This window comes from Asparagus officinalis, chromosome 9, assembly GCF_001876935.1.
Source record: "Asparagus officinalis chromosome 9, Aspof.V1, whole genome shotgun sequence".
In the NCBI taxonomy this organism is placed as follows: domain Eukaryota; kingdom Viridiplantae; phylum Streptophyta; class Magnoliopsida; order Asparagales; family Asparagaceae; genus Asparagus; species Asparagus officinalis.
The window spans coordinates 1,092,812-1,110,810 of NC_033802.1; the positions used below are offsets into that span (position 1 = coordinate 1,092,812).

At 38.2% G+C, this 17,999-nt stretch overlaps 3 protein-coding genes and 1 non-coding gene across 8 annotated transcripts; 2 read left to right on the forward strand and 2 right to left on the reverse strand.

Moving 5' to 3' along the window:
- LOC109823688 (ubiquitin-60S ribosomal protein L40-like) lies at positions 934–1,896 on the reverse strand. Its single transcript, XM_020390023.1, has 4 exons — positions 1,681–1,896; positions 1,464–1,578; positions 1,253–1,319; positions 934–1,127 (listed from the first exon to the last, which is right to left on the reverse strand). The coding sequence occupies exons 1-4, from the start codon at positions 1,868–1,870 to the stop codon at positions 1,095–1,097; spliced, it is 405 nt and encodes a 134-aa protein (XP_020245612.1). The 5' UTR covers positions 1,871–1,896; the 3' UTR covers positions 934–1,094.
- TRNAL-UAG lies at positions 4,907–4,986 on the forward strand. Its single transcript has one exon. It is a non-coding gene; the product is annotated as a tRNA-Leu (tRNA).
- Positions 5,449–9,177, reverse strand: LOC109824395 (protein ORANGE-LIKE, chloroplastic-like). 2 transcript variants are annotated; one of them, XM_020390986.1, is made up of 8 exons: positions 8,887–9,177; positions 8,472–8,586; positions 8,111–8,224; positions 7,927–8,013; positions 6,577–6,653; positions 6,366–6,493; positions 5,970–6,106; positions 5,449–5,873 (listed from the first exon to the last, which is right to left on the reverse strand). In XM_020390986.1, exons 1-8 carry the CDS (start codon positions 9,093–9,095, stop codon positions 5,796–5,798), a joined length of 945 nt encoding a protein of 314 aa, XP_020246575.1. In that variant the 5' UTR covers positions 9,096–9,177; the 3' UTR covers positions 5,449–5,795. The 2 variants fall into 2 exon arrangements, with proteins under 2 accessions (XP_020246575.1, XP_020246573.1); XM_020390984.1 differs by having other exon boundaries at positions 8,881–9,176.
- LOC109824661 (protein ROOT PRIMORDIUM DEFECTIVE 1) lies at positions 10,109–17,665 on the forward strand. 4 transcript variants are annotated; one of them, XR_002242722.1, is made up of 2 exons: positions 10,109–11,610; positions 17,592–17,665. XR_002242722.1 is itself a non-coding variant. In XM_020391297.1 (1 exon), exon 1 carries the CDS (start codon positions 10,406–10,408, stop codon positions 11,522–11,524), a length of 1,119 nt encoding a protein of 372 aa, XP_020246886.1. In that variant the 5' UTR covers positions 10,109–10,405; the 3' UTR covers positions 11,525–11,785. The 4 variants fall into 4 exon arrangements, 1 of the variants encoding a protein (XP_020246886.1); XR_002242721.1 differs by lacking the exon at positions 17,592–17,665 and adding an exon at positions 14,746–14,824; XR_002242723.1 differs by lacking the exon at positions 17,592–17,665 and adding an exon at positions 14,713–14,731.

A 17,999-nucleotide genomic window follows, 5' to 3' on the forward strand; every position in this document is an offset into this window, starting at 1 on the left:
TACTTTTAAAATTTTCTCTTCCCCTCTTTTACCCCCCAATATGGGGTGTAAGATTTTAGTGTAAAAATTTCCCTCATTCCCTCCTCTACCCTGCCAATAAAACTCCCGAACAAAGCTAAACTCAAATTTCTCTTCCCCTTCCCTTCTCTACCCTCCATCCAATCACATCATTAATAAAATAAGAAATAATGTCTTTTGGTTTTCTCATATAGGGCAATATTGAAATTTTAAAAAAATTTCACTTAAAACTCTTCCACTCCCCCTTCCAATCCGTCCACTTTTGGAGGGTTGAGAAAGTGGTTGAATTTTCTAATTTTCATCTCTCCCCTCCCCTTCCCTTGCTAACTAAAAAGTATAAACAAACATAATGTTACAAGGGCTGGTATTGTACCTCCTGAAAAACTCTATCCAAACTCAGTTTTTATTTGGGAAAGTTTTAATCTGAACATACTGAACCGATCGCAATCTCAATTGTCTAAGCCATCTTTTTTTCATTTTCTTTTCATTAGTGCACAAAATGCTTCATATTTTGTTTTTATTTTTATTTTTTTTAATTGATTTGCGTTTTTTACAATCAATTAATGCTTCTTTAATAGTTTTTCCCCATTTTAAAGATTAAATTACTATGCAACTTTCTTTTGAGCCAAAGTATATATATTTTAAAAATAAAAGTAGTCCAAGTCCAAACTGAAAAATACCAAACTGAACCAACAGAATTAATTTCAGACGGTTCGATTCAGTTTCATAAGATTACCTAGCCGAGAATTCAACGAAAATAACAAATAAAAGTGATGACTTGTATTCAATCACACATGCCCTCATATATCATCAGGTGAATTGAGTTAAAACCAGGAAATGATGAATGCTTGTATCTTTTGCAAGAGATCGAGGCCCCACTCCACAATATTCTTTATTAAAAAAAAACCCTTTAACATTTGACAAAAAAATCAATACAGGATGATACTCACAGAAACTTTTCTCACAAAAACAAGAAGAAAAACACATGAACTTATTTCTGCATGTAATTAAACAAACTCATTAAACGAAATACACATGAAAGCAACTCATGATCTATAAATATGGTACTCTCCCTCTTAATCTATTTTGGGCAACTTCTTCTTTCTCAACTGCAAGAAATCATGAACAACCAATATAAGACGGGTTTTTTTCCATTGGAAACTTGAGAAGAGAAAAAAAAGAACTTAATTTTTACAAATTTAAATTAGTTTCGAATATAAAAAGCTATATATACCTGATTGCTATGCCCACATTTTTTCTTACGACAGTTATGAGCTCTCTCAGGCAATCGAGCATAACACCTACAATAATATTATAGGACATGCAGTTATAATATTACAAAAACCATAATATTTAAACCAACAAAATGGTATTAATCTTATAAAAATAGTACTACTAGATGGAAAAAAATTATCAAATAATAGAAACTAGATGAAGATGCTCACTTCCTGCATATCATCTTGTTCTGCCTGTATTTCCTCGCGAGAGCGATGAGCGAGGGCTCGATCTTGATGCCATTCCCGCCTCCTCTCAGCCTCAGAGACAGGTGAAGGGTCGACTCTGCAAAATTTCCCGCCAAATCAACTCAAATATTAAATAAAAAAAAACTCCAAATCCATCAGAAATAGAGATTATTAAAAAAAATAAAAAAAAAAGATCGACCTCGTTGGATGTCGTAATCGGCTACGGTTTTATCTTCGTCCAGTTGATTCCCGCCAAATATCAGACGCTGCTGGTCGACGGGAACCCCTTCTTGCTCCTGAATCTTGAGCTCGATATCGTCGATTCTGTCGCTGCTCTCCACTTCGAGGGTGATCGTCTTCTCGGATAGAGTTTTTACAAAGATCTGCATTTTGAATTCTCCTGATCCTTTCTCCTGTTAAGTCGTGGTCTGAGCTTTCCCCGCTCTATGAACTGCGTTTATATAGAGGCAGATCAAAAACAACCTTGCTTGCGTCGCAAGTTGTTTTGGGGTATTTAAATGGAAGCAATAAAAACCGTGACACCCAAGTAACATATAAAATAAAATTAAAATATTCAATCTGAAGGTAAGAAAGGAAGTCAGAATCACATTAGACAATTTGAGACAATTAAGTTGAGACTAATAAGTGGGATAATTGTTCCAGTGGAACAATTTCATCCTTTTGGTGTATTTTGAGTGAGCTAAAGTGGGATAAGTGGGATAATATGATAATTTGAACCTTTGATTTGACAATTCATGTGAGATAATTGATGATGTGACACCTCATTAAAATATGGTTTTATCTATCAATTACTTCTAAAGTAACTTATCTAATTGGTTTAGTATATTATTATAATACAATATTATTTTACTATATACTTAAATATAATATTTCAATAATATAATATTTAATATAATATGTTATTTTATTTATACAAAGATATAACATGTTATACTAATTAATATTATTAATTATTATATTATATTACATTACATAAGTGTGCTACATTATATGATAATTGATATAATATATGAACAATATATTTAATATAATATTTTAATAATATATTATTTAATTTACTATATTAGAATATAGTATCATAGGATATAATGTACTGTATAAAATATTATAATATTTTATTTTATTCAATGTAATATTTTTTAAAATATTATATTATAATTAAAGTATTATATATATATTAATATTTGGGGGGAATCAACTGGACGAAGATAAAACCGTAGCCGATTACGACATCCAATGAGGTCAAAATTTTTTTAATAATCTCTATTTCTGATGGATTTGGATTTTTTTTTAAGGAAAAATTTTGAAAAACGACCGTTTTTCAAAATTAATAAGCAAAATCGCCCGTTACACAAAAAAATCAGTAAAATCGACCATTTTTAATGAAAATGGTCGTTTTTTGCCGTTTTCAAACTGCACGGGACTAGTAGTCCCGTGCAGTTCTCCCAAACCCAACCCGATGCTTCTCCCCTCACCTTCATCACATCTCCTCCGACCCCTCCTCTCCCCCCTCATCAACTCCCTCGACCCCTGACCTTCTCCTCCTCCCTACCCCCTCCTTAAATAATGTCAACCGAAACTTCCTCCCTAGCCCCATCTCATCAATCTATGAATGGCTAATGAGCAACAACGCCTCTCAAGAACAACGACATCAACCCCCTCAACAAGAAGATCAAGACCAAGCTCAATGCGAGTGGATCTTCTCCCTCGCTGCCGCCATCTCCCCCCGCACTAGCGAGGTCTCTAACATCCTCGGCGCTGTCGAGCTCGAACCCTCTGACCGCCTCCTCGCAATTGGCGGCATTTCTCGAAAAATCCGAATCTACAACCTCCAATTCCTCCTAAACCGCCAAGAAACCTCCTCCGAAGATGGCCATGAGGAAGAGCATGGTGGGCTTGTGGCTGGGGGCGAGGGAGAGGAGGAGGGAGATCCAGTGGAGGATCGAGTAGTGGATCTTGAGGGCGGAGAGGAGATGTGATGAATGGGGGATCAAGGCAGGTTGGGAGAACTGCACGGATCAAGGCAGGGAGGAGATGTGATGAAGGTGGGGGGAGAAGCATCGGGTGGTGGTGTTTGGGAGAACTGCACGAGACTACTAGTCCCGTGCAGTTTGAAAACTGCAAAAACAACCATTTTTATTGAAAATGGTCGATTTTGCTGATTTTTTTTGTGTAATGGGCGATTTTGCTTATTAATTTTGAAAAACGGTCGTTTTTCAAAATTTGTCCTTTTTTAAAATATTTGAGTTAATTTGGCGGGAAATTTTGCAGAGTCGACCCTTCACCTGTCTCTGAGGCTGAGAGGAGGCGGGAATGGCATCAAGATCGAACCCTCACTCATCCCTCCCGCGAGGAAATACAGGCAAAACAAGATGATATGCAGGAAGTGAGCATCTTCATCTAGTTTCTATTATTTGATAATTTTTTTCATCTAGTAGTACTATTTATATAAGATTAATACCATTTTGTTGGTTTAAATATTATGGTTTTTGTAATATTATAACTGCATGTCCTATAATATTATAACTGTATTTTAGCGAGGATCCAAAAAATTACTGTTCATGTTACAGTTTGTTTAATTAACACAGTATGAATAATATATCTTTGGATATTCCTTCCAGTACAGGCCAGTAAATTTACTATTTATGCTAAAGTATTTTATTGTAGGGTGAACAGTAAATTTTTGAATACTTTTTAAAGTATAGAGAAAAAGATATAATTTCTAATTTTTAACATACAATAATAAAATCAAAATGTATTAAATCTTAGAAGGAAGTATGTTGAAATGCAATACTTCAAAAAAAAAAAAAACAAGGAGCCGTGCTTTGCACATGGTACGCACTAGTTTTTTTGATAGAATGCCAAAAAAGTCTATTTGACACTCTCCTAACTAAAAACTATTTCAGGATCAGCCCCGACCCAGTTTTGAAAAGAGCTTGATTTTTAAATGGAAAACCTATTATGTTTTAATTGGTTATTTTTAGCCTACGGAAAACCGAGCCAAACTCTTCCAATATTAAAGGCATTTGTGTCCTTCAACGCCATAGAATTAGTTTTCATACCTTGTTGACTGAGCTAAAATATGAACCACTTGGTTTTTGGAGACCTTGGGTGGGGTGGGTGGGGTGGGGGTGGGGGTGGGGTGGGGTGGGGTGGGGGGTGGGGGGTTGCATATCCGAAAATTAGTTCTCACATCTTGCAATTTATTGATAATTTTTCCGCATGTTTGGATACGGTCAGTGTGGATTTCGGGTCTCTTGGAAGAGGTTGATGAGTAGTTTGGAGCCCGTTTCAAAGACCACAATCAATTATTTTAAGATATTTATATGTATTTCATTGTTATGAGATGAATTTTGGTTCTCTGCTCAGTAATCCTATCTTTATGAGTGCAGCGTAATTGTTGCGACAGTTTGGCCGAGTGGTCTAAGGCGCCAGATTTAGGCTCTGGTCCGAAAGGGCGTGGGTTCAAATCCCACAGCTGTCACAATTAATTAATTTTAAGTTTTTCACTGTGTTTTTCATTGTTATGAGATGGATTTCTCTAATTTTTCTTAAAAATGCTGTGATATGAATTTCTATGTTTCTAATCTATTTTTCATTCTTATGTGATGGATTTCTTTAGTTCTTCTTTAAGATGTTATAAAATGAGATGGATTTCTTTAATTCTTCTTTAAGATGTTATAAAACGAATTGCTAAAATGTTTGCCATGTGAATCATACTCGCATATCTTTCCATGCCAATCTTCAATTTTTCCCTCTGGGATAACCTTTTAGGCTTCATCAAATCTACAGCAGAACTCTTTAAGCTGGCGCACTTTTTTTTTTCTCTCTCTCCCCTTTCTTTGATGATCTTTGAGTACATTTTCAATCAGCGTATAGTTAATTTGAACTGATTTCCTTACCATATACAAATTGGTCAATATCCGTTGATGATGTAGTATGAATGTAAACAATGTAATCTTGTCACCTTGATTTTATTCAGGTGAACGGGGAGAAGAGCGAATACAGAACATCGTTGAATACAGCACCGTAGTTCAGCGTTATACACTCTTTGAATAACCAAGCATTCCATACATTTGCTCTCTATTCTCTTAACAGAATAATCAACAGACAACCTCATACCTACGCACCTCCATGAGAGGCAAACTTTGCCGCCGCTGACAAAAAGCGACATTTCAACAATGATGCTTAATCTACACTACATGAACTCGTAGAAGCTATGAAGGTTGATAAAAAAAACCTAGAAACACGAGGAAAAACCAGCAGGATCACCCGAACTCCACCCATCCTTGTCTAATCAAATGGATCTATTCTTGGATCGTGTTCACTGGCCATTACCATTCCCGTGCAAAGGCATGTTGGGCACATGACCTGCGAAGAAATTAAGAACAAGTCAAGGATACTGAGTTCTGCGTACGAAGCTGATTCAGGTTATAACTTAATTACGCATAATCAAATAGGCCATACCTTTCCGGCCCCTGAGCAATTTTGGCACCTCTGAGTTGAAGGGGCTCGCAAAGGTTGCTCACAGCTTCCATTTATCGAAACTGGTTCTGTGCTCACTAACACACCACTTGCAGAGCATCGAGCACAGGCTAGATATCCTGTTCATCCAGAAGAAGCACAATATGATTCACTTTCATACAGAAAGCCAACTAACTGAAAATCATCTCATCTCTAGCATTATGTACATATACTATAAGAAGACATCCTGAAACCATAGGACCATTGAATCTACCTGCCACCATGAAACAGCGATCTCCTTTTCTTAAAGAAACGCAATAATAATTTACAGTAATCATGGGAATCAACGCATAGATTTTCTTAAACACACAGAACTCCTTAGATTAGACAAAGCCACACCTGTACCATGGCAGTACTTGCATCTCTTTTTTTCTTGTTGCTCGACATTGTTGGCCTCAACTAACATCAAGGCTGATATCACACCCACTGCCCCACCTGAAAAAGAGGCCACAATGGGATCCACCTGACTGAACCGCAACAAAATAGAAATTCAGATGAGAAAAAAAGTTTTTGCACAATGAACAGATAGTTATTTTTATTATAGATCAACCTTAATTGCAGCGGCAAATGCATGTTACGAATAAAATCTTCATAGGAAGTACCGCCCAAGCCTAACTTCAGCTCCAGCTGCAGAAGAAATAGTTTGAAGCTTAACGTCATTAAGCAGAATAAGAATGGAAGGACAAGTGAGTAAATAAGTAAAAGACATATAAATTGTATAAACCGAAGGCAAAATGATCAAGTATATAAATGGAAAAGAGAACGAATGATAGTGAGAACACATATCAACAAATTTCCACAGGGTACCTTTTTGACTCATAAAAACATATGTCAAAGTTACTACAACAGAAGAGATGTTCTTTAAGTCACCTAGTGTATGAGCAACTACATTCGTATATTGACAATGGCATATATATTAAGGGGAGTAGAAAATATTCTAAAACTTCTTTGCTTTTATGGTAATCATTTTCATAAAGAGAAATAACGGAATGATTCGTCCATTTTACGCGGCAAGTACCTGAAAGGGAGGAATAGAGATTTTAACCCTTCTTTCCATGGTAATTCATCTACCATTATTGCTAAATCTATAAGTCCACAAAATCATAACTAAAGCTTCTAGCAATAAAGAGCTATTTTATGTTACAGAGTATGTGCTCAGCACATGATTCTTCCATTTTACTACGGCACGTGCGGACTGCAGAGAGAGGGTTCCTTTCTACAACTCAAATAGCTTACAGAATATCTTGCACCTTAGCTTAGTGAGGGTTAGAGCTAAATGAATGAAACCTAAGAAACCATCCAACTATCCAGCCTTATATTTTAAAAGGTGGAAAATCCAGCCAACTCTATTGCAGAGATCATAATAAAGCATGTTACAGCAAACTATATGTTTCCATATTCATTCTTAATAAACTTGCCATATGGAGTTTTAAAGAATCAAGAACGTGCATGCATCAGACAATAATTCAGAACACGCTTCCTAGGAATTGCACAAGCATCTCTAGAATATTTTTAAGCTTGAAAACAATAAAAGGGAATTAGGCAAGCTGCTTGAAGTTGGTCATAAGGTCATGATAACTGATGAAAACTAAAAGCTAATGCAGGATATAAATAATATCAGGAAAAGACTTTTGCAAAAAATTGAATTAAGCAACACCAGATTCAGATGTTTGTGCTTGGTATAGTTGAAACTAAAGCTTCTAAAGATTACAGGATCCCATAATAAAAGATATATATCAATATGTGCAAACTTATGATATAGTGGTTAACATAAAACAAGCTGAAGAACGAACTGAAGACTCAATGGTATCAAGTTAGCACCACTGCAAAAAAGACACAACCAGTTTGAAGTCTGAAAGAAACGTGAGAATACATCAACAGGGGAAAAAAGGAAGCTTACAACTGGTGCAAGGAGGCCTCCGAAAACTATTATCCCAGATACAAAAGAGAATGATGTCAGGTAGAGTTGCTTCAAGGTTTTTGGTGTCTGATACGACAATATATAAAAAAGAGTCAGAAAAAAATTAGCATGTCAAAAACATCCAATAAGATAAAAAATGTAATTATAGCTTTCAGAATATCACCATTGTGGGGATGAATGGAATAGTTGATGGCATGTCAGGCATCTCATTTTCCTCGCCGTTCTCATCAATATATTCGGCACTTTTTATGCGTTGTTGCACCCGCAATCTCCTCACCTGAAATTTAAATGATAAAAGAAAAACACAACTAAGGAAATGCATTTCAAAACATAGTATTATAGGCAGGCGTCAATAAATGACTAAATTTCTTCTAATTTCCTATCCTTTCATCTATCCGCAGAAGGAACTAAGCGAAATTCCTTCGGAGGTAGTAGATTCTTTCCTAACACCAGTAATAACTTCTTTTCTAACAAACAAAAGACAAGGATACGGAACACCGTAAACATTGAAGATCATGTTTCACCTCTTCCATGAGGAGGAATATTTTGTTGCGTCGACTTCTTATATTGTCTTGAATTTCTTGCAGCTGCATCTGCATAAAATCCTGGACTGTCTCCGGGCCTTCTATAATACAAAAACTACAAGCATGACATCAAACAAGCACAGCTAGTTAGCTCCCACTTTAATAACCATGAAAAATTCTTCCTCAAGCTCCTAATACGCATAAACATGAAAGCGGATATTTTATCTCTTAAGCCCATTCTAAAAAGCTAATATCTTGTACATTATTAGCCTAGTTAATTTCAATTTAGCTCGTCAAAATTCATTCTTTAAGCTTAGCCAAAGCTCAAGGCTGGACCTTTCTCTAAAATTCCACGCTCAATTCCACAACTAACACCGAAAAAAAACCAAAATATGATGGAAATTTGTACCCGGACCCATTATCTCCAGCCGAGTAAGGCTCATCTCCTGACGAGCAACAAATCGGCCGAATCCGAGGCGAAGAAGGCGAAACCCCCCGCCCTGCTCTGAGAAATCCCCGAGACCTCGATCTTCTGCCATCGCTGGAGATTAGAATTAGGGTTTTTGGTGAAGAGGAAGAAGGAATCTTCGGAGAGATTATGGAAGCGAGGCATGAAGATGCCATTCGCTCGTCGTTGCCCGAAATGGGAACGAGATGGTGGGGTGTTTTCTACAATTCTCGATTGTACGTATAAATTCAGAATGTAGATATTTGGATTATTTGGGTTTTATGGGGGGAGAATCTATTGCCGGATAAAAATAACAGATGCTTTGACGTATGTAAAATTTTTTCAACCCCCCTCCCTCATTCCACTATTTTTCAACCCCCTTCGGCGGTGCTAGAAACAATTGAATCGCAGCGGCACAATAGTTTATCTGCACCTGAACACACGGTACCCCCAAGCATGTGTAACTTTGATACCCTGCACATATCCGCACTTGAGCAGAGCTGCAAGGGTTCAATTTGCAACAATAGAACTACAAGGGGTTTTATACACAATCCACAATCAACCCTTATTTTAGTTGCGCAAATAAGTGCTTGTACAAATTGCTTTTAGATTGCAAGGACAAGCATAACATCCACATGGAGGAAGAATGATGGTTGCTTATTGTTTCTTTGCACTGTGCTTTTGTTTGTTCAGGTGGGGACAAATTTTCAAAACCAACCTATTTGGACTTTTATTCCCAAAAAAACACCCGTTTCACATTTATTTAGAAAAACCGACCTGGTTTCAGCCTCAGCGCTGAAACCAGGTAAGTTTTTGAAAAAAACTCTCCGAAACTTCACGGGAGTTGAACTCCCGTGAAGTTTTTTGAACTACGAAACTTCACGGGAGTTCAACTCCCGTGAAGTTTCGGAGAGTTTTTTTCAAAAACCGACCTGGTTTCAGCGCTGAGGCTGAAACCAGGTCGGTTTTTGCAATTATTTTTGAATGGGGTCGTTTTTTGGGAATAAAAGTCCAAATAGGTTGGTTTAGAAAATTTGTCCGTTCAGGTGGATGATATTTTTGGCTCTCTTTTAGAATATTTTGTTTTTTTGACCGAGATTTGTTCCGTAGTTATTTTAGTAGTTATTTTAACTCGCTGTTTTTTCCCTTAGAAAAACAGATGCTCATCGATCTATTAACATTGTCTAGAGGATTCACATGAAGATTTGAAGTTTTTTAGGGAGTTTTGCGAGACACCACACGTTCAGAGAGTTTTATGGTAAAACACTGGCAAATGTCCAAAGTCCAGGGAGGTTTTGTGAAATTTACCCCATGCGTTTATACTTCCGTCGGTTTCGTCCCATTCAAACAACCGCGCCTCCTGCTCACTCCCCCCATCCCGTCGCCACCGCTCGCCTGGCTATTTATTTTCCTTTTTTTATCCCTCTCACGCATTTCATCGAACACCTCTCAAACACGAACTAAAACCTCAAATTCTTAAAGCCAGATGATCCGCAGCAAAACCCTCAAACACCTCCTCTTCTCTCTCCCAAACCCCTTCTCCACTCAAACCTCAACCTACGTCAACGTCACCATGAAATTGAAGAAGGACTCCTTCTTCGACTCCATCGACGTCCTCGCCAAATCCAAAGACCTCCGCCCTCTCCTCACCATCAAAAACATCATATCAAACGAACCCAACCGCTCAATCCCTATATCTTCGATCTCTAAACGGGCCCGTGAGTTCGAAATATCCGGTAGAGTCGCGGGTTTCATGAGAAAGTACCCGTCGTTCTTCGAGGAGTTTGTTGGGCCTCAGTATAATTTGCCATGGTTCAGGCTTACCCAAGACGCTATCGAGCTTAGCGAGTTTGAAAACTCGGTTTATGATAAACGCAAGCTCGAGATTGTGCGGAGGCTTAGAAGGCTAATTCTGATGTCGAGGGGGAAGATGCTCCCTCTGAAAATAGTTCAAGGGATGCTTTGGTATCTGGGGTTGCCTGAAGATTTTCTCGAGAGCCAAGATGGGATTCCAGATGGGTTTTTTGAGATCGTTGAGACCGGGGATGGGGAGAAAGGATTGAGAGCCGTCATTGATCCAAATGAGCAAATTCTCTCAGCAGTTCAGAGGAATTCGATGGGTAAATTCCCTTTATTCCCTTCAAAGGGTCTGCGCTTGAAAAGAAAAGTCGAAGCTTGGTTGGAAAAATTTCAGAATATTCCTTATGTTTCTCCTTACGAGGATTCTTCGCATTTGGATCCAAGTAGCGACGTCGCGGAGAAGAGAGTCGTGGGTGTTCTCCATGAAATGCTGTCCTTGTTTGTGGATTGTTCAGCTGAAAGGAGGAGAATTCTTTGTCTGAGGAAGCATTTGGGGTTGCCTCAGAAGTTCTACAAGTGTTTCGAGAGGCACTGTCGTGTGTTCTACATTCTATTGAAGAACAAGACTTGTTATGTTGTTCTTAAAGAGGCTTACTGCGGGGGATCGGACAGTGGGATTGAGAGGCATCCGATGTTGAAGGTGAGGGAAAAGTATGTTAAGTTGATGAAGAAGTCGGACGCAATTCTGAGAAGCCGGAGGAGTGGGAAACATTTGGAAAAAGTTGGGAGAGGGGAGACCGGATGAAGGAAGTCTTGATGCATCTGATGAAGTTGTAAAAGATGGCATTTAGAGTTGGCACTCTTTGGATCAATTAGCGAAAGCTCTGCGAGGTTAGTCTGCATTAGTTCCACTCTTCAGTCAGTTTATAGTTGTTGCCTCTTTGGAATCATACATTGGAATTTCACTATGCATTTCACTTAAGTATTGCATTGAAGTTGTCTGCAACGCCAGGTGTTCATACTTCAATTTTTATGTCCAGGAAAAGCAGTCTGGCTTCTTGATTCATAATTATGGATGCGATAGTTCGCCTCTTATGCATCATAGTTTTAGCTTCGGCTACTTCATCTAGGAATACATACTTGTGCTATATCTCTGTTACATAATTCAAAGAAATCTTCAATAGGCAGTTCCTCGCGTAGAACAATAACAGTCACGTACGTTACCTATTTACTTATCAGGAGACATTTTATGACTTGATATACTACTGTGAATGGCTCTAGTGATTTAGAGATCTCTTTGTACAACTAGTTTCGTGTTAGGACTTATCATAATAAGTTCACCTTGGACGCAGATGAGCAATTGTCCTCACAATTACATCAATTCAAAGAGATTATTTCTCCCAATAAGTTTTTTTTTAAACAGAGGCTGCAGCCTGCAACCGAGTCAACTTAGTACCTCACGCAATCCTACTCCATCCTTTACCACCCAGTTGGACCTTATGACAAATTGAAGTTCAATATGGAACACTCTCATCATGGAATTCATGCACCAATAAACCCTAATTGCACCACCTATTCTCTGAAGGGGGTTTATCTTAATCTAGGATTGTGGAGTTTATTAATATATGAATATAGTCTCACGTTGGAGTTTATCAATAGGTGAGCATAGTCCCACACTGGATATAATTAAAAAGAGTGATGAGTTTGAAATTGAAGTTGGGGCCAATACCTAGTAGCTATAGCTTTTGGGTTAAAATTGATTCCTAGCCTCTATTTAAGGCCCATCAACTCTAGGATTGGCTCAATTACTCCCCAACAAATGGTATTAGGGCTAGGCTTGTAGTCCAAGTAATTTAAAAAAAAAGATGAAATATTAAAAAAATAAAGTCCAATATGAAGCCTGAATGTGTCTCGAGAACCCATGGATGCCTGTAGGAGTGATATGATATGATAAGCCACCATGAGTGGATTGGCGGAAGATCCTACAAATATTCGATAGCCATGTGCTTAATGTATATTCTGGTTAGCCCACGAAAAAAGTAGGTGCAAGAGTTAGCGAATTGGTTAGCCCACGAGTAAATTGGTGCAAAAGTTAGTGAATCCCGTGGAAGATTGAAGTGTAGTTAAAAATTAAACTATACTCACAAATTAAGGGGTGTTGTTGAGGTTAGTAATATGTGAGTATAGTCCCACATTAGATATGATTAAAAAGAGTGATGAGTTTAAAATAGAAGTTGTTGCCAATACCTAGAAGTTTTAGCTTTTGGGTTAAAATTGGTTTTTAGTCTCTGTTTAAGTCCCATCAACTCTAGGTTAGACTCGATTACTCATCAACGGGTTGGAGGCAGCAATGATACTGAGATTTATAAGTATTGGTGAAAATGTAGCTGAATTCTCCGTAAGTTACCTTACCTATTTGTTGGGGGACCATTTTTTACTTGGAAATTTGAACTGATTCAAGGAATAGCAGACATGATGGTTCCTCCTGAATTTTTTTCTTTCTCTTGATTTTAAAAAAAAAGAAAGTTTTACTTATTAGTTACATAAAATCCCAAAAGAACTTCCAACAAATAAAAAGTAGAGAAAAAGGACAGGCAAATATCTGTTATTATACACTTGAATTATCTAATGAAATATAAACACAATACCATTTTAACAAATATCTTCTATTAAGAATATCAGACAACAAAGTGAGAAGGCTGGGCTAATCCAACAAATCAAAAGTATACAAATTTCATGCTTAGATTTTTTTTTTTCCCATTTTGCTGGTATCTCCTTTGAAATTGAGCTTTGTGCAGATCCTTGTCGCGTACATGTTTCGTCATTGAGTAAGAGGTTAATATTTCACTCATTTCAGATGTTTGTTTAGCTGGTATTTAGAGTCGGGGGCAATATTACCTGTAGTTTCACCCTTCGTCCTTGTTAGTACGCATTGCAAAGGTCTCTATACGACCTGATTATTTGAGAAGCTTTTGTGCCCCTTCAGGATGCAAATTCGCAAACTCTCTGTCTCCTCTCGCTGACCATCCGCGTGCTATTCCCTTCCAACCTCTTGCCTTCGATCGTTTGCTCTGTGACTTTCTCGAGAAACAAACGAGCATCTACTTAATTACTACACTGTTTAGTAAATTTCACTTCTGATCACCGTCTTCTGTAAACTAATGTGAGGGCGTCATATCCATAAAAGCAATGCAACTAGTTTCTCCCTTACCGTGTGGACCCTATTCTTCTATTGTGTCATCTCATTGAGAGGTGAGCTTATTATTTTAATTTCTAGAATATGTTATGTAATATTGAAACTAATGACATCATATGGATCGGTTCTGGAATCAAAAAATTTTTTTCCCTTTGTTGTCGTGCGATTTTGCCGAACCAAATTGTATGCCATCCTAAGTTGACAAATGCTTGAAACTCGAGAAATTCTCTGTGGCTTCGGCTCTGGCTTGTGCGATCCGATCAACACCAGAGATTATTAATAACAACGCATCATACTTCGTTACTCATTCGATTCAACAAAGCTGTTGCAGTACCACTGTTAAACTAGAAAATATGAGATGAATCAAATAGAATGATGACGACATGTTTGAGATTAATTAAGCATGCTTAACTTTGTAGTAATTAAACAATATAATGATAGAGACCTACCCACCAAGGGATGCATGTGTTGTAGAGGTATTTCTCTTCTCTATATTTGTTTCGTCACGGACCTACTTTTGGTCCCTCTCATATTAATTGACGATGGAGGTCACTTTTAGTGTAATCTCGGGATAATTGATCATTGCCAACGGGACCGTTTTATATTTCTAATTAAATTAAGCATTCTAATATCCTAATAAGCTACAAAAAAGAAGCACGTACGTGAAGAAGTGCGGAGCGGTACAAAATTGCATCATACGTGATAATGACGGCAACCCCAGGTGTATTTAATTTATATAAATATATATTTTCCTACTATGAGACAATGATATATTTAGTGATGCTGAATGTTTTCAGGTGTTATTTATTTATCTCCCGTTGATCTTTTAGGTTACTCCGCGTTTGGACTGACGTGCGCAAGTAAGCCTCCGGACGCATCCCCCCCTTGTTGGGTGGGTGAATTTGTCCTCTAAATTAAACTTGGTCATCAATCTTTATGTACGTAATTATATTTGGCAGGTGGCATACACATTAATGATGGAAGCGGAGTGGCCCGCCACAACAAACTCCCCGCCTCCCCTCTCCCCTCCCTAATATAAATCCCAACTCCGAAGTCCGGACCTCTCAATAGCAAGCGCAGCGAATCTCACACCGTTAACCCGCTATGCTGCTGAGGCTCTTCGCCGCGGACCCGACCCGCTTCATGGAAACCCTCACCGGAAGCGGGTCGGATCGCCTCCTCGGCCTCTTCTCGCCCGCGACCCCCCCTCCGCGCGCGAGCTCAACAGATGAGAGACATCTTCGGGTCCCAATCCCCAAACCCCCCCGTAGCCAGAAACCCTAAACCCCGACCCCGACCCCTCCCGCCGCGCGATCCCGCCGGCCCGCGCCTCGCATCCTCGCCGCCTCCCCGATCGGAACCCTTGCCCCTGCCTGACGCCGAACTGTCCATCTCCTGCTCCTCGTCGCGCGATGACCGATCCCTCCCCGGCGGGAAAGCGAAGAAGGGAAGGAGAGGGTGTACTACAGCTCGGCGCCGTGAGAATACCGGCGGCCAACTTGGGAGGAAGGGGGCTCGGTATCAACGGCGGGGCTGGGACGTCCGACGACGACGAGACGATGATGATGCCGCCGCATGAGATCGTGGCGAGGAGAGAGAGCAGGGAGTCGTCGCCGATGGCGACCACCTTCTCGTGCTCGAAGGAAAGGGAGGACTTTGGAAGGGGAGGGATCTGAGGAGAGTGAGGAACGCTGTTTTTCGAACCACTGGATTCGAGGATTGATGGGTTTCTTTTTTTATTTTTATTTTTGTTGGGTGAAAATTTTGAAGAAATTTTGCAGAGAGCTTGAGGTCTGTACTGTAGAGCGAGTTTATCTTTATATACATAATATACGAGAATAAAGAGGTGTGATTATCTTATATATATATAATATACTGTCCTTGGAAAATTTATTTGCAGATTGTTTTATGGGAAATAGAGGAAATATTGGATCTTTTCCTGTTATATCTGTTTTAGCTCAAAATTTTTGAAGGGAAAATGTGCTGAGATTTTGGATTCAAATGTTGAGACTCTTCAATATTTTCATCGTTGGACGGTCTTCGCATAATGCAAAAATATGGTAGAAATTTGAGCTTGCTCTGGTTGGGAAAACTATGCATTTCTCTTGACGGTCTTAATTATTAACGAACCGCAATTATGAAAATGAGAGGAGAGAAATAGAGAAAAATGAATTATGCACAGAAATTAATGCAAATCAGGAGTACCCATGAGCTATTTATTTCTCTCTATCTTTCTCCTCTTTTATAAAGTACCCATGAGCACTTTATAGAAAAACCGTATATATAATATGTAATTAGAATCTAGAGAGCATAATACACGTCAGTACAATTTCATTAGCCACCTAATCTTCACCTGCATCTCAATCATGTTAGACCTCTTTGGTTCGCAGAATTTTTTTTTAATAAAAAGTTTGCGGTGCTAGTTTGTTTTGACTACAACTTTAGTTGTAAAAAGGACAAGGCGATTGTTCCTACGCATTTGTTCTACATTGCAGCTTTAAAATAAATCCAAAGGTGTCTAGATTCCTGATTTGATAAGGATCCAAGAGGAGGTCGATCAAATGCATCCCCCTAGTAAATCCCGGCGTTTATCTTTTGTGATTGCCAAGGACTGAACAAGAGAGCTCTTGTACCGTCTCCGAACTTTACTATGAGAGAATGAAACATTTTAGATGACGAAATATTTAGAAAACAGAAGCTTATTATTGCACTAGGACACGATATCAGTTTGAAAATAATAAAAATAAAAATAAAATAAAATAAAACATGGTCGGGACGCTTTTGGCCTTGTTACGGACAAATTTCTTGAGACGTAAAATAAAAAATAAAACATTTTAGGTTTCTCCTCATACATCTGATTTTACGTTTATTGAGTTACAAAAAACCTGTAGCTGTGTCTTATGTAACATTAACGGTCGAGGAGTCGAACATTTGATAATTGATATTTTGGTTGTTTTATTAAGTGTAATCTTTTTTGAGAAAAGTTGTAACTAGGGTCCATGAGATGGCCTACAGTTGTGAGCCCAGGCCCAGTTTTTTATGACCATATATGCCATTAATTATCGAAGTTATGCTTGCTTTTAGTGCTCATGGGTTATGAAAACAACATGCGTTTGTTAGATGCATGCATAACTTTAAACTTATGGCTTTTCTACCTGCAAATGATCTTTCTAGAATTTGCAGCAAACCCACTACTCTTTTTCAAAATTTTATTGGCAATTTGTTCATTGCCAAATTTAGAGAAATTGTGAGGAATGCTTCATGCATGTTTAGAGAAATTGTGTCTTAACCGTTTGCCTTTGCTTCGAAATAGAAGGCCCTGAAAGTTTTTTTTTCCTCTCTTCTTCTCGTTCTTCCTTACTCTTATATACGTTTCTTTGTAAATTTTAGTATTCATAACCTTTCTTTTTTGCTTCTCCTCTTGTACTTTTCGATCGCTTTTCTTCATACCGCTAGCTCTTAATTTGTGTATATTTTTTATGTTTTTTCTTCTATATATAATTGGTTTTATAAATTAAGTTCTTGGACATCTTGCCCCGTTACTCAAAGAAAGTAGCTAAATCAAAATGTTGCACGTACGCAAAGCATGATCAGTTACGTTGAGTTTTCATCTTTACAATTTTGCATAACTATTAACTACTCAACTTGTTAATTAATTTGTTTTTAATTATCACAGCGAGCACAACAACAAGATTTTACACGCATGCTTTAAAGAGGAGCCGCCAACTTATGCCGCTATGGATCGCTTGCCCTAGTTTTATCCGGCAAAGGATTCATGGCCTCGCCCGAAAGCTCTCATAATTATATACAAGACTTTGGAGCGCGCGTGGAGTACTCATAATTATATACAACCACAAAAATCATAGCGTATTAATTCATGGGCTAGCTGTTGAAAATGTTAGTCCAACTACTTTCTAAGTCAATTAAATTATAGCCGATCAAGGACGAAATAAAATTTGAAGGTTTACATTGTCAACACTTTCATAATTTCTTGTGGGCCTTCTGCTTCAACATGAAACCATATATCAAACTTGCTGCTCATGTTCATGTCACTTGTTGAAGAGATCGATGTGGGGCTAGCTGC